Source organism: Artemia sp. Qi Xiang Cuo, chromosome 2 (assembly GCF_049724085.1).
Source record: "Artemia sp. Qi Xiang Cuo chromosome 2, ASM4972408v1, whole genome shotgun sequence".
In the NCBI taxonomy this organism is placed as follows: domain Eukaryota; kingdom Metazoa; phylum Arthropoda; class Branchiopoda; order Anostraca; family Artemiidae; genus Artemia; species Artemia sp. Qi Xiang Cuo.
Window position 1 is genome coordinate 54,988,799 of NC_142795.1, and position 22,667 is coordinate 55,011,465.

General features: G+C 37.8%; 1 protein-coding gene across 1 annotated transcript in view; it reads right to left on the reverse strand.

Annotated features, from left to right (window-relative positions):
- Positions 1–22,667, reverse strand: part of Cdc16 (cell division cycle protein 16) — a 194,982-nt gene that overhangs the window by 161,581 nt on the left and 10,734 nt on the right. The window contains exons 3-5 of the mRNA XM_089108172.1: positions 11,249–11,389; positions 3,084–3,240; positions 850–1,069 (exon numbers count right to left, since the gene is read on the reverse strand). Of these exons, the coding sequence (XP_088964298.1) occupies positions 850–1,069; positions 3,084–3,240; positions 11,249–11,389 (518 nt within the window). The remainder of the gene's footprint in view (positions 1–849; positions 1,070–3,083; positions 3,241–11,248; positions 11,390–22,667) is intronic.

A 22,667-nucleotide genomic window follows, 5' to 3' on the forward strand; every position in this document is an offset into this window, starting at 1 on the left:
ATTAAAAAAACAAATCAGAGTCTGGTTTCTTTAAACCCTGAAGACATGTAGCTGATGAATCAGAAGAGCTGGCACTTTCGAACTTTCACCAATCTCATTTGCCTCCAGATTCCACATCGGAAGATACCCCGCAACATAGCTGCCTGACGTGTAGTTTCGGCATTTTACGGCAAGGTTCTTTGGCCCATCTCATGGACTTAAACCCTTTTGTCCGGACATTTGTTGTGTTTTGAGGCATGGGCGCCCATAAGCTGAATTCCAGGGGGGGGGCAAACTTCGTCTTATTGCTACTTTTAATGCTATATAATAAAAATCTCAGAACAAAAATATAAAAATAAGGCAGCATCATTCAGCCAGGGGGGAGGGGTCAAGAGCCCCCCCCCTGCCCCCCCCCCCATATGGGCGCCCATGTTTTGAGGTCTTCTTGGCCTAGGGTAGCGTACAGATATTGAAAGTTTAAAAAAAACACATGAGAACAATGGGCGTGTATCTATATTTTTTTTGGCAAAAATTTTTTACGTGCTGAATTCCCAATAGCCCAGGGTACATGCTTGGTAAGTTTCCAACCGGAAGGACACCAAAAACGCTATTTGTGCACTTATGCCTTTGTTGAAAAAACTACTTAGCTTTAAGGTCCCCTTGGCCCAGAATACAAAACTGTATGTTCCAAGCCAATTGGAATAAAATTTCACTCATCGAAAGTACATCAGAAAATATCCGGAAGGCCGTTGGGAAAAATGTTTCCTAAGTTCCGTATAATTTTTTTATGTTATCAAGGCCGTGTGGTCTCAATACTGTTTATTAACCAATTGCTATCCCCTAGTATGTGAGACAAAACAACCAACTTACAACTGGGAAGCTTCAAGGGCCTCTTTGAATGCGCACGCATTTAATAGTCTCTCTGCTTCGTTGACTATCACGTCAGAGCTATTGGCCAACGGAGACTCAATTAAACTGTCCTCTTCTTTCGGGTTTCTTCGAAGTCTGTCAGTAAGTAATTTGAATAGATATAGAGAATCACTAAATTTGCTGTTAGACTTGGGTGCCTCCAGTAAACTAATAGTCTTTTCTGAAAAGGAAAAAAATGAATCGTAAAAGAGAATATAGAGAAAACCTGAACACAACATAATATACTACCCAAACCTTATTAAATCAAAGCTGGCTAAGAACCAAATTCATGATTTGAGCTTTAAAATTTTGCAGTTTAAAAAAGGTGAAACTCTTATCCGTTTAGAAGATTAAAAAGTTAAACTTAATCCTAAAACAAGAAAAATTCAATTTTGGAAAGTTTTCTACTCTTGTATATTATTTTTATTGGTCGAAAGTTGTACAACAGAATATGTAGCATGAACGAAGATGAGCAACCCCTCGGTTTAAGAAGTCTGTATTTACAGTAAATCTTGATTATCTAGTCCAGTGATTCTCAAACTGTGGTACACGTACCCCTTGGGGGTACGCAAAAATTTTAGGGGGTACATGGCCGGCCAAAAAAGAAACAAAAAAAAAAACCTTTAACTCTAGGACTGGCAGTTTTATTTATATTTTAGCTATAGTTTACTTAGTACCGGTAACTGAGAAGAGATGTCTAAAATGTTTTGTGGGTAAAAGGGGTACAGTGTCTAAATAAGTTTGGGAACAACTGATCTAGTCCACAAAATTGGGTCTTTACAATGGTCTGAACCAGATCTGACCAATGGACGGCCCGGAGGCCTTATACTTATTCTGTTTTGAGTCAAAAGGGCCAGACCATGACAAAGGATACGAATTTAAAGTTTCGAATAAATTTATAAAAGGAAATAAAGCATCGCTTTCACTTAAGGCGAAGGTTGGACAACGTCAAAGCTGTCACAACTTTTCAATTCATTGATTATGCAAAATATGAGAAGTTAATGACGAATTTTCACCTTCACCATTATTCAATTGATCGATTTCTTTTATTCTTTTTTCAAATGTTTTCGTAACACTAGTTCATAACACACAAGAAATAGTTTGTCATTTCCATATTGTTGCTGTGGCATTGTTTCCCAGTTTATTAGTTGTCGCACTTTTTATATGATTTTTTTTTGCTTATAGGCCTATTATTTTTATGACTCCAAAATCCGAATTCGGCCCTTCGGGGCTTGTGATAGGACTTTTTTGAAATAATTATATTATCTTGTCTCCTATCATCTAACAGCTGATCGCTTGGAGCAAGGTTTTACACCGAAAGCAACTCTAGCTTGGAATGTAGAAATCAACTGAGTACTTTTGAGTGCTATTACTCTTTGGTCACCGAATTTCACACAAGTCTCGCAAAAATTTGTTACAAAAATACACATAAAACAAAAGAAGACTATAGAAAGTAATCTTTGCATACTTAAATAAATGTAAGCTAAATATACTAAGTTAGAAGTAATTATTCCAAGGAATTTTTAATCAAGTAACTTGGTAAAGCTTTAGTTCATTTCTAAAACACTAAGGATTTTCAGTACAAAAGAAATACTTTAGGAATTTTGTGAAGGAAAACTGAAAATTTGGCAACTCGATAAATTGACATTCAAATAAGAAAAATAATTCCAAAGCAAAAAAAAATCAAATAAAAATAAAGAACTGTATAAAAATATAAAAGGGCAGAACAAAGTCATATTGCATAAAAATTCTTATGCATGAATAAATACAACCTAAGATGACCATAAACAAAAATAAATAATGAAGTCAAAATTAAAAAGAAAAGAAATTACTTAATGACTACTGAAATTCAAAACAGATTTTTATATTCAAAGTTAACAACTACATTTCCATATGTGTTCTTGAATTTTATTTTTCCTTCCTCAAGTTCTATTGTGTGAGAGATGGCATTGTTACAGGAAGAGGGTAACGTTCCTAATTCAAAATTCACTTCCTATCGAGAGAAGTATAAGCTTTACCTCATCGAATAGGGAGTTGTAACATGCTTACTCCGACAAGTTTTTTTTGGCATTGCCAAAAGATAGCCTTGAGAGTTATTTGTTTGTTATCATCTCACTCTTAGCTATTTTTTTTTCTTTTTTGTATCTTTCGTACTGCTACTGTCCCATTATTGGTGAACAATTTTTGAGTTTTACCTTTACTAGTAAGGTGCATGTCAACAATAGCTTCTAGGCTTTCGAAGGACATCGGATCACATTTAACGGCTTCAATCAAAGTATCGGCAGCCGTCTGTCTTCGCCCAAGGTATATTTCACATTTTGCTTTTAAAAAAAGGATTCCGGCGGGGTTTTGCTGAAAAAGAATACAAATTGAAAAAAAACTAAACGAAACTGATATGAACCCGAAAAAATATAAACCAAATTGAAACTTTGAAAGTTTTATATTAGCCATTTTCTGGCTCTTTTTTGTCTTTTGATACAAAGTTTTAGAAGTCATTAGAGCAGAGTGGAAACATTTGAGCACTATGAACTGGCATTTCAACAACAAAAAAAAACAGTTTTGGAAGTCATTAGAGCAGAGTGGAAACATTTAAAGCACTATGAGCCGGCAGTCCAGCAACCAAAAAATTGTTTGGCAAATAGATGATGAAATCATGGCTGAGGTAAGATTTACAAAAGCTAAGAACTTGATATCAATATCAAACTTAGAAGGAACAAAAACATGCAGTATCTACCAAAACATTTATGAAAGAAAAAAATCACAAAAATGCTTCAAACGGTACTGGTGCATTAGATGGCCACTTCTAAAAAGTCAAATTTGGTTAATGCTAATGAAATATAATAAAATTGGATGAATATATAATAGTTTAGAAACAAATTTCGGCTACATATTTGCACATTAGAGGGTGGGGGGGTAAAGCATATCGAATATTAAATACGTAGCCTAACCTAACCTAGGTACCTTCCCCCCCCCCCTAAACCCCACAAAACAACAGTGTAAATATCGTAACCGCAATGAAAACTACTCTGCATTCCATTTCTTAATATCGGTCTCTTTGGAAATAAACGGTCTCTGGCGGGTTTCGTGTGTCATTACATGACTGGTTTCATTGCATAGTATATAAAAGTGACCATCTAATGCACTAGTGCCCTTCCAACATTGTAATTTTAAAATTATCGCTTTTCGTGTTTTTTTTCCCTTGCACTGCAAGTAAATTTCTATCTAGGTAAACGGTTTTCTGCCAAACTCTTTCTTTTTTTAAAGCAAAGACTGTTCCGAAAGCTACGGTACCACATTTTACTTCTCAACTATTACTAACAACCCGGTCCATCACCAAATTTCCTGTGGCCAACACAGCTCTGCACGCTTCCAGTGGCGTAAATTCACAGAAATTAAGAAGTGTATATCAGTAAAACGCGGCCTGGCCATCTTAATCTTTCTTTATAACCTTAAAATTGGTATTACGCCACATCATAGTCAGCGCAATTGCGCTGCCTAAGTAAAGAACGATGGTGGCATAATGTATTATTTTTTTTTCCTTTAGACCAGGGCACTTCATATCGAAGGAGTTGTCGCAGAAACTTCGAAAAAGGCTCATTCGAATGCAAATTGGAGTGGCTTGTGCCCTTTTTAATAGTCGAAAGTGATTGGAAGGCAACTAACACCCCTTCCCCGCCAACCATTTCCCCAAACACATCCAATCAAAATTTTGAGATAGCCATTTTGTTCAACGTAAATGATTTCAAGATATAAATCATGTTTTTGAGGAGGACACTCCCCCACAGCCCTCAAGGCAAGGGTTGTAAGTTATGCCCTTGGGCCCTATAAGGTTTTTATAGAACGCGTTGTCGTAGAAACCTCAAAAAAAAGCTCATTCAATTGGAAATTCAACAGGCAAGAGCCCTTTTTAATAGTAAGAAGTCATTGGAGGGCAACTAACCCCCCTCGCCCGCCCCCCGTTTCCCCAAACAACTTCTAACAACATTTTAAGATAGCAATTTTGTTCAACCTAGTTGAAAGTTCTGGAAATTAAGTCTTTGAGGATGACAACACCCCCCCCCACAGCCCTTGGGGCAAGGGTTGTAAGTTATTCCCCAGAGGCATTTACGGTTTTTATAAAAAACGTTGTCGTAGAAATTTCAAAACGGGCTCATTTGATTGGAAATTGAAAAGGCTAGTGCCCTTTTTAATAGTCGAAAGTGAGTGGAAGGCAACTAACACCCCTTCCACGCCCACCATTTATCCAAACACATCCAATCAAAATTTTGAGATAGCCATTTTGTTCGAAGTAGTTGAAAGGTCCAGAAATTATATCTTAGGGTGAGGATGACCCTCTTACCCCAGCCCTCAGGGTAAGGGTTGTAAGTTATGCCCTGGGGGCATATAAGGTTTTTATTGGAAGCTTTGTCGTACAAACTTGAAAAAGGGTTCATTCGATTGGAAATTCAAAAGGCTAGTTGAAAGGCAATTTTGAATTGGAAATTCAAAAGGCCCTTTATAATAGTCAAAAGTAATTTGAGGGCCACTAACCCCCCTCTCACGCCCACCTTTTCCCCAAACACATCCAATCATAATTTTTAGATAGCCATTTTGTTCAAAATAGTTAAAAGTTTTAAAAATTGGGTCTTTGAGGATGATAACCCCCTCAGAGCCCTCGGGATAAGGGTTGTAAGCTGTGCCCTGTGGACATTTATAGTTCCAATAAAAATCGATGCTGTAAAAAAGTCAAAAAGAGCTAATTCGAATGGAAACTGGCAGGTTTTTTGTCCTATTTAACTGTTGGAAGTGATGAAGGAATAACTAATACCCCTCTGACTCCCGCTATTTATCCAAACACAAACAATTTAAATTTAGAGATAGCCATTTTGTTCAACGTAGTTAAAAAGCCCGGAAATTATTTTTTTGAGAATGACACTCCCCCCACCGCCCTCACGGCAAGGGTCGTAATTTATGCCCTGGGGGCATATGAGGTTTTTTTTTATAGAAAGCATTGTCGTATAAAATTCAAAAGGAATCATTCTTTTGGAAATTGAAACGACTAGTGCCTTTTTTAATAGTCGAAAGTGATTGGAGGCCGAATACCCCCCCCCCCCCCTCTCTCACGCCCACCATTTCCTCAACCACATCCAATCAAAATTTTGAGATAACCATTTTGTTCAACGTAGTTGAAAGGTCCGGAAATTATGTCTTTGAGGATGAGAACCCCCCACACCCTCAGAGCCCTCAGGACAAGGGTTGTAAGCTATGCCCTGGGGCATGAAAGGTTTTAATAGAAAGTGTTGCCGTAGAAGCTTCAAAAAGGGCTCATTCGATGGAAATTGAAAGAGCTAGTGCCCTTTTTAATAGTCGGAAGAGGTTGGAGGGCAACAAGCCTCCCTTTCACGCCCACCATTTCCCCAAACACATCCAATCAAATTTTGAGATAGCAATTTTCTTCAACGTAGTTGAAAGTTCTGGAAATTAGGTCTTTGAGGATGACCCCCCCCCCCCCCCCCCAATCCTCAGGGCAAGCGTTGTAAGTTATGCCCTGGGGGCATATAAGGTTTTTATTGAAAGCGTTGCCGTAGAAACTTCAAAAGGGCTCATTCGATTGGAATTTGAATGGTTTAGTGCCTTTTATAATAGTTGAAAGTCATTAGAGAGCAACTAACGCCCCTCTCACGCCCATCATTTCCCCAAACACATCCAATCAAAATTTTGAGATAGCCGTTTTGTTTAACGTAGTTGAAACTTCTGGAAATTAGGTCTTTGAGGATCACAACCCCCTCACAGCCCTCAGGGCAATGGTTGTAATTTATGCCCTGGGGGCACATAAGGTGTTTATAAAAAACGTCGACGTAGAAGCTCAAAAAGGGCCCGTTTGATTGGGAATTGAAGGGTTAGTGCCCTTTTTAATATTTGAAAGTTATTGGAAGGCTTTACATTTTTATTGTAAAGACCGATGTGGGTACAATGTATTATTTTTTTTTTTTTTTAGACCAGGGCACTTTGTATCGAAGGAGTTGTCGTAGGAACTTAAAAAAGGGCTCATTCGATTGAATTGGAGCGCAACTATTGAATTGGAGAGCATACAAATAGGAGGGCCAAACTATAAAGTCTTAAAAAAACTAAAAGATTTAAAGTAAGAGTATGGTTCTTGCCCGTTTCTCTAACGGTAAAAGTATAAGGCTTACTTCGTATTTGGCGCTTTACTTAAAGGAATTATATTACAAATATGTTCTTTTGTTTTTATTGCAACATTGGAAATAAAACGAAAATTGCAGTGAAATCAGACCAGGATTTACAAATAGCCCCACAAGGCCCCGCGGCTTTCACTAATCCCGAAGTTTTGGGAATATCTCCGAAAGTCTTGTAAAAACGGAGCGGCAAAAACGCTTGGACCTATAGGCTTCAAAGCTTTAAATCCATCCTGGGAGAAACAGAATTGTGAGCTGGTGAGCTTTCAGTAATTAATATTATTATATATCCAATATTCAGTTTAATTTATTAATTCTTACCAAAATTGAGTGATTCAAACTCAAAACAACCAGAAATAACTAGTAAAGAATAAATAAAACCCAAGACGAACATAAATTAAATAAACAATCATAGCTAAAAAACATACAACAGGTACTAATATGAATGATTAAATAAAACTCAAAACGATTAAAGCTTAAATTAAATATGCAAATAAAGCTTAAGACAAACAAAAATATTTTGCTATAGATGAAACCCAAAACAAACAGAAATTAATATGCAATCATAGCAAACAAACGAACAATAGCTACTAATATAAATGATAAATCTTGAAACGACTGAAACTTAAATTGAATATGTAAATCTAGCTTGAAAAGAACAAAAATATCTGCAAAGAAGAGTTTGGGTTTTGCCTCCTTCTCTCACTGTAAAGTTCTAAATCTTACATCGTCATTTATGCTTAACTGAACATAAATGATGTTGGAACTATCTTCATTCATACTTATTGTAACACTTGCAGTAAAATAGAAATTACAGTAAAATTAAATTTTGAACTGATGAGCTTTTAGCAATTACTAACATTATATATCAAATAATTAGTTTAATTTTATTATTTCTCTCCAACACTGTTCAAGACAAATATTGCTTCACTTCAAACAAGAGTTTGGATACTGCCCCTTCCCTAACTGTAAAAGTCTAAAGCCCACTGCGTCATTGGCGCTTCACTGAAAACAAATTATATTACAAATATTTTCTTTCCAGTTATTGCAGCATTGGAAAAAAAAGAAAAAGAATTACAGTGAAATAAAATCTTGAACTGATGATATTTCAAAAATTAATAGCATTATATATCAAACTTCAGTTCGATTTTATTTATGCTTTTTAAGACTGTTCAAGATACATATAGTTTTCAGTGTAGCGCCAATGACGCAGGCTTTAGGCTTTTACAGCAAGAAAAGTGAACAAAACCTGAACTCTGGTTTACAGAGACTGGTATTCGTTTTCTGCAGGGTATGTATGTTCAATTTAATTCTCGGCCGGTTGAAGGCTCGTCAGTTCTCTTGTTTTGGTAACTATTTTTTGCTTGTTTGTTATGATTCTTTATTCAATTTCTGTTCGTTATGGGTTTCATTTATGCTAGCAAAAATATTTCTGTTCGTTTTAAGCTTGATTTGCATACTCAACTTAAGCTTTACTCGTTTTGAGATTTATTTATTCTTTTTATTAGTACTTGTTGTATGTTTTTTTGCTAAGATTGTTTATTGAATTTATGTTCGTTTAGGGTTTCATTTATTCTTTAATAGTTATATCTGGTTGTTTTGAGTTTGAGTTATTGTAGGTTTCTATTTCTTCTGATCTCAAGTTTAATATGGCATTTACTTTTCTTAAGAAAACTTCTTTTTCGGAAAGTTTTTTTTAAATTAATCACCAGGAAAAACAGGTGGCGACGTCATGTTTTCTTTACTAAGCGTAACCTTTACACCTGTTTACCTGAGCGTGATGAATCTTTTGGCTAAGTATCAGGCCAAAGGTACTCCCCCGTCCCTTTAGTATTATTTCAGTAGTTGTTATCTATTACTCGCCAAACCAAAAGGTTAATGAAAAACGTATATTAATCCAGCAATTGCAGAAAAATTTTGATTTTGTTATTTCTAAGTCTCCCAATGCTGGAATTTTTTTTTATGATTTAATTCAATTTTCCCTCCTCTTAGAGTTAAGCAAACAGTTAAAGTACCAACGACTAGGGGAAAAACCATTCTTGATGTCATTCTAACTAAAAAAAAAATAATTTTTACAGTCGCCTTCAGCTTTGCCCGCATTGGGCAGGAGTTAACACCTTTCCTTTCTTTTGTCTCCTTCTTCAAACTTTGAGCATTCTTTTTCAATCACCTATGGTTCTTTCCACCCTGTTCAGAACTCTGACCTTCTTGGCAATTCCCACAAATAAGGAAGCAGGGTTTCAGAAAGCCCATAAAAACAAAGACGGAAAGTCTGGTTTTGGAGGTATCCGTCCTATATCTGTTACGCCTATATTCTCAAAACTATATGAAGAATTCCTTGTAAATTGTCGAAAGGAAAAAATCCTATCTTTTAGTGACCTGAAACAATTCAAGAACCTCTAATCCATTATCTTATGCATCTTATCAACTCCGCTGGAAAAATTCTTGAAAAACCTAATATTTGGCTAAAATTAATTTCCGTCAACCTTTAAAAACATTTGACCTTGTTAATAAAAAAATTCATTAACTGAAAAACGTATCATTGATTTCAATATTAACTCTTTCTTGGTAAAATTGGTTGCCACCCTGTTATCAAATAAATCACAGGTAATCAAATATCCAAATCATTTTTCCAATCCTCAGCCTGTCCACAATAGAGTACCCCAAGGTACTCTCTTTGGCCCCCTATTCTTCTCAACCATAGTTAAGAGCCTTACTAAGGAATTTCCTGACAAATAGAAATTTGTCGATGATAACGGTCATTTCAACCTGCCACAGAAAGTTTAACGAGCCATCCTATGGGGATCCTCCATGAAGTTACATATGATGCCTTGGACTTGAGAGTAAACCTTCGAAATACATGATAATACCAATTCGTTTCCTTAAATCCCCATCCTATTTTTTTATCCTCTCCATCCTGAAGTTTCCAAGTCCTCCTCTAAATTACTTGATGCCACAATTTCTTCTAATTTAAAGTGGGGTATCCATGTTAACAATGCCATCCATAAAAATAACCTGTCTATCTCCCTACTTAAGCTCCTAAATAAATCTGGCTCCCCTTCCTTCACAATCTTTAAGGATTTACACTTCGTTTGTATGCCCTCGTCTTGAATATGCTTGCCCAGTTTGGCACCTGGCATCTCTAAGAAAGAGTGAAACAAAATTGAATCCATCAAAAAAAAAACTGCGAATAATCCTTTTTTCTTCTAAAAAAAGCAAGGTTAGAAATGCATAAATGCAGGAGAAGTGTGATGTGCCTCTATTTTTCAAGAAATTGATGTGACCAACCCTCGCATGAAAATATTCTTCCAAAGACAGTCCCCACCCAATTTCCATCCGCCTCGTTCTATTTCTCAGCCGTTCCTACTTAGTCTCCCCTTAGCTATTTTACCTTAGACATGAAAAAACTTTCGTCCCCTACATTACGGAAAAAATTCATATTAAATCAACGTTTAAAAAATTGAATGTCTAAAGTTCTGCTAATGCATCAGTATCTTGGCTCAAACTCGGTTAAAAATGAGTATTCTTGATATCAGTAAATACAAAAAGAAGAAGAATTATTTGTACCAAAGAAACAAATCAATTAGAACGAATGAGAAAACATAAAATCGCGAAGAAAGGATGAAACGAGGAGAATAAATAGCTAGTAAAAAAATTGAAAAATTTAGCAAATATTTCGGTCAAGACCTCCGCTTGCCCTTCCTCAGTGCAGAATAAAACTGATAAAAAGATAAAAAACGAAACCTTAAAACAAAACAAAAAACTAAAATAAGATGACCCTTTCTGAGTAACGGTGAAAGGGTAACTGAATAAAAAACACAAGTCTAAATGGTATTTCACAATTTCATCTTACCGTAAAGCACTCTTAAAGGCTAATCGCTTTCCAGGTAGATTATTGTCAGAGATTCTGTTTGATTGCACAACATAATTTTATGGACGGATGTAAAAACGATCAGAATTAACAATTTCATCATAAATGGGACTTAGAAAAAGTTTCTCCAATGTCTCTATTATTGTCCTCGTTTTATCCTTTCTTCGCAATTTTATGTTTTATCATGATTAGCCAGTGTGGTCTCAGAAATAAATTATTTAGAACAAATGAATTTTTCGGTGATGATTATAACATAGGGTAAATTAGAAAAAATAATGATTAAATAGTACATTAGGCTAATACACAGTCTTACATCCATATTTCCAGCAAACCATGATTCTTTCTCTTCAAAAAGTTTTTGAATGTTCACAATTTCAAAACATGTTTCCATTGCCATGTAGTCTTTCGCCCCATCTAGAGCTCGCATTAGAAGATGAAAACACGCTGAACTAGTCTAAAGAAAAATATAAATTAACGCCTACCAAATGAACATAGACGTGAACCTATAGCCAATTTCATACATTATTGCTTAGAATGAATTAATACAGAAAAAGTGTTACTATTTACAGTACCATAATTAGCGTGAATTATGTACCACGTCTGATCTAAAAAACAACCTTTTCTTTTTGTTACCCCCCTTTTCACAGGACGACACAAAACATTTCTTTTACAATGTTATAAGCGAAGAAAACACCGAAGAATCTACATACTTAAACTGCCTATGATAGTTAGTTTGTTTTTTTTTCGCTGGTTGACTTCTAGAGACAAAGAAATCCAGAACAGTTTAGTGCTAGACTAGATTTTTTTTTTTTTTTTTTTCAATGAAACATGCATATTGGTTAGGAGGGCTTACTGGAAGTACACACTGGGTCCAACGCAATTTAGCTTCAGAAATATTATAACTGTCAGGAAGCAATCAAAGACAGTATCTATCCTAGAAAGCCCTTGACAATAACAGACAGGTCCTATATAGCCTAAATGGGCAAATTGGTTAGGTGAAATCAAAGCTTGACATTCTGCAAAATAGAAAAAGAGACAACAATACTAGTGGGTTAATACCGTGAAGTTCTAATAGATAGATAGATAGAAGGTAGATAGATAGTCTAATAAAAAGACTAGGAATGCAACTTCTCGGCACCAAGTTTTGTCTGTAGCCTCTGTCTTAAGAAAAGGGAAACAAACACAAGATGAGCAGACAGGAACTTGTTAGCTTAGCAAATGATGAGGGAATATACTTATGTTTTATCCCAACTAATTTTCGTTGCAAAAATTAAAAGGCTGCTAAAAGCGCTTAGACTTGAGATGGCAAGTTCACAAAAAAAGTCAAATACCCTAAAAATTATCCAAAGAGTGTGCTGCTGCTGGGAGCATCAAGGCATCTGCCAATGACTGTATGCCTTCATTCTTTTGAACAGATCTCAGATTACGAAAAAATACAAGCAAAACGGCCGAATATCTTTTAAAAGTAGGCTACCTTATACAATTCATTTGAGAATAGAAACTAAAAGTTCCTGTAGGTGGTAGAATAAAAAGGTCCCATAGACTGTATTCAAAATAAACGACAAAAAATCCCATATATGGACATCAATTGCAGTATTCATCGGGAGGATAAAAGGATTTTTACTTACTTGGGTGAAAACAATTACAGAATTTCAGCTTGACTTTTGTGTTCTGTTAAAGGTCTTATGATTATTCAATTCAAATTAAAAGATATCAAAGATATCAAATATAGCATTATATAGGAGACGAAAATTGAAGACCTTGTCTATTATAATTAATGTAGACCTATTAATGTAGGCTATCATAATTAATGTATAATTAAGACCTTACTATTATAATTTAAAAAAAAATACATGATATATTGTGCATTATAACTAAAAACCATGAACCAAAACCCTGCTAATCTCTTCCAAATACTTATTCAAGAGCCCTTCGTCATGGATGCACATGGCAAGAATGTAGCCCTTCTTGATATCCAACGTCAATTTCGGGTTGATTTGCTTAAACAGAGAATATAGAGAACCCTCCTACCCACACCTTATCGTCAACTTCTTGGCACAAAGTTAGGCACACTGCTACGTTTTTCTCGGTGGAAAATGAGCAAACTCCTAACCCAGTACAGGGGCGTAATTTTCTATGGGGCAGGGGGGAAACTGTCCCCTCCAGATCCAAGTTCTCCCCACTCCAGACGTAATTTTACCCCCCCCCCCCCGATCTGAAATTTAGTTTCTGCAAAAAATCTTGTTAAAACTAAGATAAGCTTGCATAATTCAAGCATCCAGAGAAAACAGGTCAGTTTTCTTTAGTATATCTTTGCCTTTATGGCAATATATGGATCATTTTTCAGTTCACTGTCATTTTCACTTGATTTGGGAAAATCGGCTCCAACTTTGCCACACCCCCCCCCAAGGATGTTGACGAAATTACGCCACTAACCCAGTACAAATACGAGTTAAGCTCTGAGTTGAGTGTGAAAAAAAAATACATAAATCGAAACTGGGTAACTTCGGACTTTTTAAAATCTTAAATCAATTTGAGCTGTCCTGGCTAAGTGGACGTGCGCTGGGTTGAGAATTCCTTCTCCAAGGGGCAAGGGCTCGATCCCTGGCGTGGCCAGTTATTTGGTTTGGGACGCGGGTCAGTGGTGTGACTCTGCAAGCGTAGCCAGAGTCGACCCAGCTATAAATGGGTACCTGGAGAAATATGGGATGGTAAGCAGGAAGGGTGTGCGAAAGCACAGGATGACTGGCCCCCAGCCCCCCATTGCACTTCCTGGCTGAAGGGTCACGAAACGGAGATCAGTACCGCCGGTTTGGACCTTAAGGGTCTAGTGCTGTCATACTTACTTACTTTACTTAATTACTTTCAATCTGTTTCGTTTGGAAGCAAAAAGTAGGTATGCAGCTCCTCTAACAACCTCCAGGCCCTCACAAGCACCTGGTAAGAATGTTACACCTTGTTTGAACTTGAATCGCACAAAAGTTTTTAATCTGTATGATTTTAGAACAAAAGTGGGCCCGTGGATCTTCCAACACTGCCCCTCTCCCACTCATAAACTTTTTTAGCACACGCATAGAAAGGTCGTTTTCTGTCTAATCAGCTTGAAATTTATGGATCACGTACCCTGGACCGGTGGAACACAAGGATGGAATCAAATTCTGGTCTTTTTTATTCTGGTAAGTGGCTGAATACTGAAGATTGGTCTGATATTTTTAATTTAAAAATCTTGATGAGAAAATCGCTACCTTCCACAAAAAGTTAATTGATAGATATTAAATTTGTTTCCCAGAAAAAAAAACTTGGTGCTCCAGTGATAAACCTTTTATTAATCAAACTATAAAAACACTAATTAGAAACAAATTGTAGCTTTTCAGAAATGATAAACCAGAACGAAACTAATAAACTAAGAAAATCAATTAAAAGAGAAATTCGTAACTCGGCTCGATCGTACTACAAAACGAAGGTCGAAGAATTATTTACTAATAAACCGAAAATCGGTATTCCGAGGTTAATAAGCTGTGTGGCAGGAGACTTGAGCAGCTTAACTTCAGTCTAGCTGATTCCCTTGATGCTATTGTCAATAATCTAGACAGATTCCTCGTTTCCATCGTCCAGAGCCATCCAGCATTGTCTGATCAAATACCAACGGTGCCCTTTCCCTTCTTTTTCCTCTGTTTTCCCCGTCTGAGATAGAAAGAAGAATTAGAAAACTAAAAAAAACATGCGTTTGCCATCTGGATATCCCGTTTCCTCTTATTGGTGTTTTCAACGACTTCCTTTCAAATCCCTTGTCTCTCCGTTTTAACGAGATTACCAATCTGGACGAATTCCAGCGATTTGGAAACAGGGTTTCATAACTCCTTTGAAAAAGAAAAACGAAAAGCCTGGTTTTTAAGGCGTTCGTCCTATTACTCTTACTCCTATTTTCTCGAAAATTTATGAAGGATTCATTGCAGATTGGTTAAAGGAAAAAATCCTCCCTTTTACTGCCATGAGGTGATTCGGTAACCTCAAATTCATCTTCTACTTCCCATTACCTTGTTTCTCTTATCGACCAGATCGGAAAAATCCTCGAAAAGTCTAATTCCTGGCTAAATTTAATTTCCATGGACATTCAAAAAGTATTTGACCTTGTTAACTACAATATTTTAGTTCAAAAAACTTATCAGCAAAGTCAATATTGATTCTTTACTGGTAAAATTGGTTGGCTCCTTCTTATCGAACAGATCGCAGGTAGTCAAATCTCAGAATCATTATTCTAATCCTCTCCCTGTTCACAATGGAATACCCAAAGGTACTCTCCTATGTCCCCTCCTCGTTTCAGTTATGATTAACAGTCTCACTAAGGAATTTCCTGACAAATGGAAATTTGTTGATGACCTCACGGTTGTTGAAAGTTGCTCCAGAAATTTAATAATTGACCCTATGAGCATCCTCAATGAAATTGGAGATGACGCCACGGACCTAGACCTGACAGTAAACCCCTCTAAGTCCATAATAATCCCGACATGCTTCCTTAAATCCTCGCCCCCTTTTCTTAATCCTATCCCTTCTGGAATTTCTATGTCTTCCTCTAAATTACTTGGCGTCACAATTTCTTCTAATTTAAAGTGGGATATCGAAGTTAAAGGTATCATCCATAGAGGTAAAGTGTCTATCTCCCTCCTTAGGCTCCTAAATACATTTAATGTCCCCCCTTCCCTTCCCAGTCTTACACATAATATCCTCATTGGTAAGCTTTCCCATCATGGTGTGCGTGGGTAAGAATTGTCTTGGTTCTCTTCATACCTCAGTGGCAGATCTTACTTACTTACTTGTACTTGTTGCACGTTCAAGCCGCATCCAGACTCGTCGTGGCGCCCAGTAGAAGACGACATGTCTCCTTCCATAGGTTTTGTTCGAGGGTGGCAGGCTCCACCATTTCCCGCCACTGGCGATCCCAGCGACGGCCTTATTTTCGGAATCCTCCGATTGGCTCTGGATCAGACTTAACTGTTGCTAGCCACATAATTTTTTGGGCTCCTGTCATCTTCTTCGATTCCGATTGTGGTAAAAATTTAAGACATTTATGTCTTATAAGATCATCTGTTCTGCTCATTGTTTTGCCAAACTATCTTAGTTTTCTGTGCTTAACAATGTCAGAGACATGTGGGCGATCCCCGCATCTTCTCCTTACTTCTTCATTCGAGATTCTATCTGAGAGGCAGATACCCAGGATATAGCGAAGTCATTTGTGGTTGAATATATTCAAGCTTAACGCATCGGCTGCTTTAAGTGACCACGTTTCACATCCATAGAGGAAGACAGAGAGAACCATAGCTTCATACACTCGGAGCTTTGTGCGTGGCGATATTTCGCTCCGCTTCCAGAGATACTTCCGTAGTTGAAGGAAGACACTCCTGGCTGACGATATGCGGCTTTGGATTTCTTCTGAAGATTCACCAGCAGGGTTTACCATCGATCCGAGGTATTTGAACGACAGGACGTCCTCTATCTGATTACAATTTAGGGTCACAGGGATTTCATCCATCCGATCTGTTCGCATTAATTTTGTTTTTGGTAGGCTTATTTGGAGACCATTCGAGAGTGCCTTGACTACCACATCATTTATCATAGCCTTGGCTTCTGAAACGGATTCAGCAAGCATGTCCACATCGTCAGCATAGTCAAGATCTGTGAAGGAGAAGGATGGGCTCACTGCAACGCCTTTATACTTGTCCAGGACCCTGAGGGTCCAATCGATGGACGAAGTTGAACAAAGTTGGTGAAAGGACACAGCCTTGACGTACACCTTCCTCGATCAGGACCAGATCTGAAAGATCGTCATCGACTCTTACCCGGGCCTTTGTTCCAGCATAGTATGCCTTGAGCAGATTGATGATCTTCTCAGGCACACCGTCCACTCTCATTGCTTCCCATACTGCATCACGATGGACCGAATCAAACGCGGTAATGAGGTCTATGAAGATTTGGATTGTTTCCTGCTCGGGTTTAAACCGGTGTTCAAGGATCTGTCGCAGGCTAAAAATTTGGTCACGGCAACCCATGCCCGGCCTGAATCCTGCTTGGTTGGGTCGCGTTCGGCTGTTTCTGGTGTCTCTGAATCTATTTAAAGTATAACTGCGAACAGCTTGGCAGCAATGGGGATAAGGGATATACCTCGGTAGCTTTTGCAGTCCATTCGGTCTCCTTTTTGAAGAAAGGGACAATTATTAAGGTCTTCCAGTCATCTGGGATGTATTCATTGTCCCAGCCTTCAGTTATCACGCTATAAAGTTCATACACCGCCACCTCGGGGAGAGCATTCGGTAGCTCGGCAGGAATCCCATCTATTCCTGGGCTTTTATGGTTTTTCAAAACTTGGATCGCCTTAATTACTTCGTCCCTTGAGGGTGGGTCCGTAGATACATTTTCATAAGTCTAGTTGTGCGGGGGGTTCTGCGGTGCTGTAAGTTGTTGCTTTCGATTACTATTGTCTTTTGGTCTCAAAAGCTCTTGGAAGGGAACTCGCCATCTTTCGATGCGCTCCTCGCTGCTTGTGAGTATTTTCCCATCCTTCGCCTTAAGCGAGGGGATGATAGTTTGCTTTTTCTTCCCAGTGCATTCTCCAAGCATCTGATAGAGTTTTCGTGTATCGTTCCGTGATGCGGCTCTTCCCATATTACTGGCAACATTCAACCAGTAGACTTTTTTGTCAAATCGTGCTGATTTGTGACATTCCTGTCGTAGTATTTTGTATATGGAGGACTTCTTGTTGCGCATTTTTTTTTTCCTAGCAAAGACCTTGAGTGTCTTTTGTTAGATTAATTTCTTGATTTTAAGTTTGACAAGCCCAAGTATGTTTGAGGCAGCTTCATTGATGTGGTCCTTGAATTTGCTCCATTTCTTCTCAATCTTTATCTTGGGGCATTTGGGGCACTGATCAGTCGGGGTTGCCTCCTCGATGTCATCTTGAAGGACAGCGAAGCGGTTTGAGAGTTCAAGGACAAATGCTCCTCGGTACTCATCTGCTTTCAGCTTCGGCACGTCTATTTTCTGGTTCGACATAGTAGTCTTCCTTGAGCTAAGTCTGCACTTTAGCCTTGTCTTCAGCAAGAAGTGATGAGATCCATTTTTCGATCCTGTGTCAGCACCTCTGTGCACTCTCAAGTCCAACACCATGGATTTCCATCGTCGGGATACAAGGAGATAATCTATTTAGGCCTTTACTCTTCCATCGCGGGATTCCCATGTATACATATAACACGGCTTGTGCCTAAACCAGTTGTTAGCCACAGCGAGATTGTTCTGCATTGCGAACAGCAAAAGCTTGTTTCCATTTGTGCACCTGTCTTCGAGGCCGTGCTTGCCGATCGCCAGTTCCGAGTTATTCAGCTTTCCGCCGATTCTAGCATTGAAGTCGCCTCAAATTAGAAGGATATATTTCCGGGGAATTTTATCAATGACTCTCTGCAGGTCACTGAAAATCTGATCCTTGTACGGTTCAGTGGCACCCCTTATTGAAGCGTAAACGCTACGTATAGTCAGATTGTTTGTGCGGCATTTAAATCATGCCCGTAAGAGTCTCTCAGACACAGGCTTATATTAGGTGAGCCTAGTGATTGTTTTGGGGGACAGCAGGATTCCTACTCCTGGTCGGGCATATCCATCTAATGGTCCCGAGTTATAAAAAGAGACCACCTTCCCAGCCGAGGATTCAATGGTCAAGATGTTACGTCCATTTAGTCTCGTCTTAGAAACGCACAGAATATCAAGGTTATAAAGATAAAACTCATCAGCTACAAAAGCTTGTGTCAATGAACATTTAATCGAGCACCGGTTCCTGCAGCCGATATTCAGGCCTTGTCTTCTTGATAGGACGGTAGCAAGCATACTTTTCGACGAGAATGCCATTCTTGTCACATCGCGTAGTATCGGGGTTATCGTAGCCAAACTTTTCATCATATTTGTCATCATCATTACTGACCGTTTCTTCGGGATAAGGTACACCACAAGGTCCCCAGTCTTGCGGTCACCGGAAACGCGTTGGCCATCACCTTGCTCGGCGTGGAGCTCAGTGATGTTTACACCCTTCACCACTTCGAGGTGCGCTAGCGGATTTCCTATGCTGCCTAGGGACGGAGGGTCAAGCCTCATTGCCTGGATGCCCACCACCACAGTGGAAATTTCCAGGCTTAGCTAGCCCTTTGCTCCCACCTAGAATCAGTAATAGACTTCAGACTGGCAGATCTATTGCCCCGAAAGAAGCGGACGAGCAAGTTCCAATTGAATACGGAGTATACCCAAAGATTCTATTCTTGGGTCAACCCTCTTCCTCATCTATGTGAACGATCTCTACCGACTTTTTAACACCCCAATTACCAATGTGTGCTATGGATTGTGTCATAAATCTTACTCTCAGACTAGGTCGGCGTTCACATCTGATAGACGAGAAGAAATGGTAGCATTTGCAGACGACACTACTCTAGGTGCTGCGGCTCCGGATGAATCATCCCTTATTCTTAAGCTTCAAGCAATAACAGAGAAGATACTCAATTGGTTTGACGTAAATCAACTAGCTTTAAATGTAAAAAAGTCGTACCTTCTTATTTTTTCTCGTACAGGTGTGAGATGCCCCACAATAACTGAGCGTCGTACACCAAGAGGCTCTAAAAGTCACCCCTCGGAACGATATGTGCGATTCCTGAGAGTTCTTTTGGATGAAAATCGACCGTTTAAGTGGCATGTTCAGGTAATAATAGATAAAATTTCCCATGGACATGGAATCATCCAAAAATTAAAGCAATTATTTTTTTCCCCTATCTTCAGTCTTATATTTCTCTCTCTTTTAGCCTTATATATGTTAATGTTCTTCTTTGTCGATGTCTACATTTCCTTCTGTACTTGCTTCTGTTCACCATCTTCATGAGAAAGCAGCAAGAGTCCTCCAGTCGACTACAAACTTATTTAATAGTTTTATCTGAAACTTTGATCTCCTAAAGATGAAGGACATTTATGTTATATCTCGTTGGCAGATCTTCGTTGGGATATCAATACTTCCAAAGAGATTCCCCATGTTGTTTTTCTCGACTACATAAACTAGTAAGGGAAGTAAATTTGTACATAGTTCGTAACTGGGAGCATATGATGATTCCAGCTACTCCCTCGGTTCGTTCAGAATTCGGTCTGGCCGTGATTGTGGGGCGTGCTTGGAACTTAGTTCCTGCTGAGATTCGGCAGTCACGAATACTTGGTTCCTTTCAGAGACAGATGAAAAGTTTTTTATTAAGGGTAAATATTAAATAAGTTTTAGTTGTTTCACAATTTTGGGTTGTTGCTTTGTTAGCGTTGGGTCCTCGATGACGTAGAAATTTTTTTAATTGTTTTCAATTGTCCGGTGATAGTAGGGTCACTGTTTCGTGGGGACTGTCGGTGAGTTGATTTCTTTTCCTTATAGATTTATAATTAGGCGTTGTTCACTATGTATATGCCAAGTTGTAACATTATTTATTTATTGTGAGTCGTTTCCCAAATAACGGGCGATTGAACCCTTTGGGATATTGTTTCTGTTATTACTATTTTATGGAAATAAATGGAAATTCAAGTTGAATAATTTTCAAAGAAGGCAAAGTTCCATACTCTGCTCCTAAGAAAAACTAGATCGGAAATCTTTGAGCGCAGGAGGGTTTTGTTGTGCCTCCGTTTTGCAAAACTTGCAATAGCAAACCCTCGCACGTCAAGCATTTTCTCCAAACGTCACTCTCCATCCAGATTATAGCAGCCTCGAGCTATCTCTGAACCCTTAGCTATTTTGTCCCCCATTCGATGCGTTACCTCCAGATACGAAAAAACCTTTGTCCCTTTCATTACAGTAACAACGAGTAAAATATCCCACCAGTTTCTCCCGTTTTATTGGATAAATTTAACAAACTTTTCCCACAAAATAAGTTTTTCAAAGAAAAGTAAAGGACTCCATTAAACCAAAATTAGCAAAAATAAAATAATCTACCAAGTGTAAAACTACCACAAATCAACATCGATAAATAAATGAAACCCAAAACAAAAAGAAATTACAATATACAACAGAGTCAAACTCAAAACGAGCCAATATTAACATAAGTAGGGCTCAAAACCCCTATGCCTTCCAAAGGCCAGAATATATTTTGCACTTTACTGAAAAAAATACAAATGAATGTACATTGTCAGTTTAATATACATATGCAAGTATTTACTCCTTAAAATGTTAATAATAATTTGATTTATTTAAGTTATAAAAGTGAAAACATTTAAAATTTATTTTTTGTGATAACGCTTTTCTGAAATGAATATCTTATCTGATCTCTGACGTTTTGGCAAAAGTAATCAGACTTGCATGAAACTTATTGGACAAGAAGCTGGGGCTGAAATGGCCAAGGGAGTAGATTTTAGGTGCATAAACCACTTTTGGGCCCCCCTACCTTCCGTAGGCAATTGCCCCGATCCACTTGAAATTTATTGGGCGCATAGCTATAGTCAGGAACAATTCCCTCAAGAAATTTTTTACTTTTGTACTTTCCATGACTGCTTACTAAAACGAAATGAGTGTACCATCAAGAAGGAAAACATTTCATGTCCCTTCATTCTTTTAATATTGCACACTCTTATTATTGCCAACAAATGAATTTATTCAATACAATTTTTGCTTGACCAAGTTACAGTAGAACATGAAGCTTTGAGCTGCACATTGTTTACAACACAGACAGCATGCACCTTAGGTATTTTGACATGTGTTGGATAAGATTTGGATCAACAAAGTGCCGTTTCTCTATAATGCTGCCAAATAGCAATTTTGGCCATAATGACAAAAAAATTTTTTTTGATAATCAATATGTTGATAATTCGCAAAAATCCAAATAGAAAATCTTCCAGCTTCTAAGGAGATACTGCTACACACTGGTGCATTTTATCCCTCAAAACATATTTTGGAAGGTTGGTTGGTGTGGGAATGGTGCATAGCAATATTTCATTTAGACTATCCTTAAAAGAGGGGCTTGCACACCCAGCAACCCTGACTCCCTATACAAAAGGTTAGATTACATTTTACTGAAATTTTATTAGAGTGCAGGTTGATTAGTAATCAGTCTTATTGGCGTTTTTGTTTTCAGTCTTATTTACAAATCTATATCTCAAACCAAATACATCTAAGTGGGCATATTTATTAACATGATACACTTTTGGAAAAAAAAAGATACAAATTTCGAAATTTATATTGTTTTCATAAGAGCAACGGCATGAAGAGCAAGCAGTAGCTTAAGGAGACAGTAGTATCTCTTATACTTAAGGTGATTTCGGCTCACTTTAGCTGTTACATTTGCTTTTTACTTTTACGTAAAAATAAAATTGTTTTTCTATTTTTTTTATTTTCTGGTGTACCATCTGAACCCTTCCTTCAAAATTGTGTTATTCTGGCTACATAAAGATAATCGAAGTGCTAAGATTACCATTGCTCAAACACTGATACGAAAACCCTGATAATTAAAAGTTTTACTGTCTAAAACCCAGCATCATGATACTCTACCTCATTAGCCACCACTTTCAACAACTAGAAAGCAAAACAATTCAGTTCTGATTAAAGATAGAACAAGCCAAAATGTTAGGTAATTCGACCTGGTTTTTATAAAGATATATAATAACAGCAATTTTTTTATTTCACTGCCTGGGCTGATTGGTGAAAAAAAACAATCAGCACTACTGCTATGTTCCTTAACTGAACA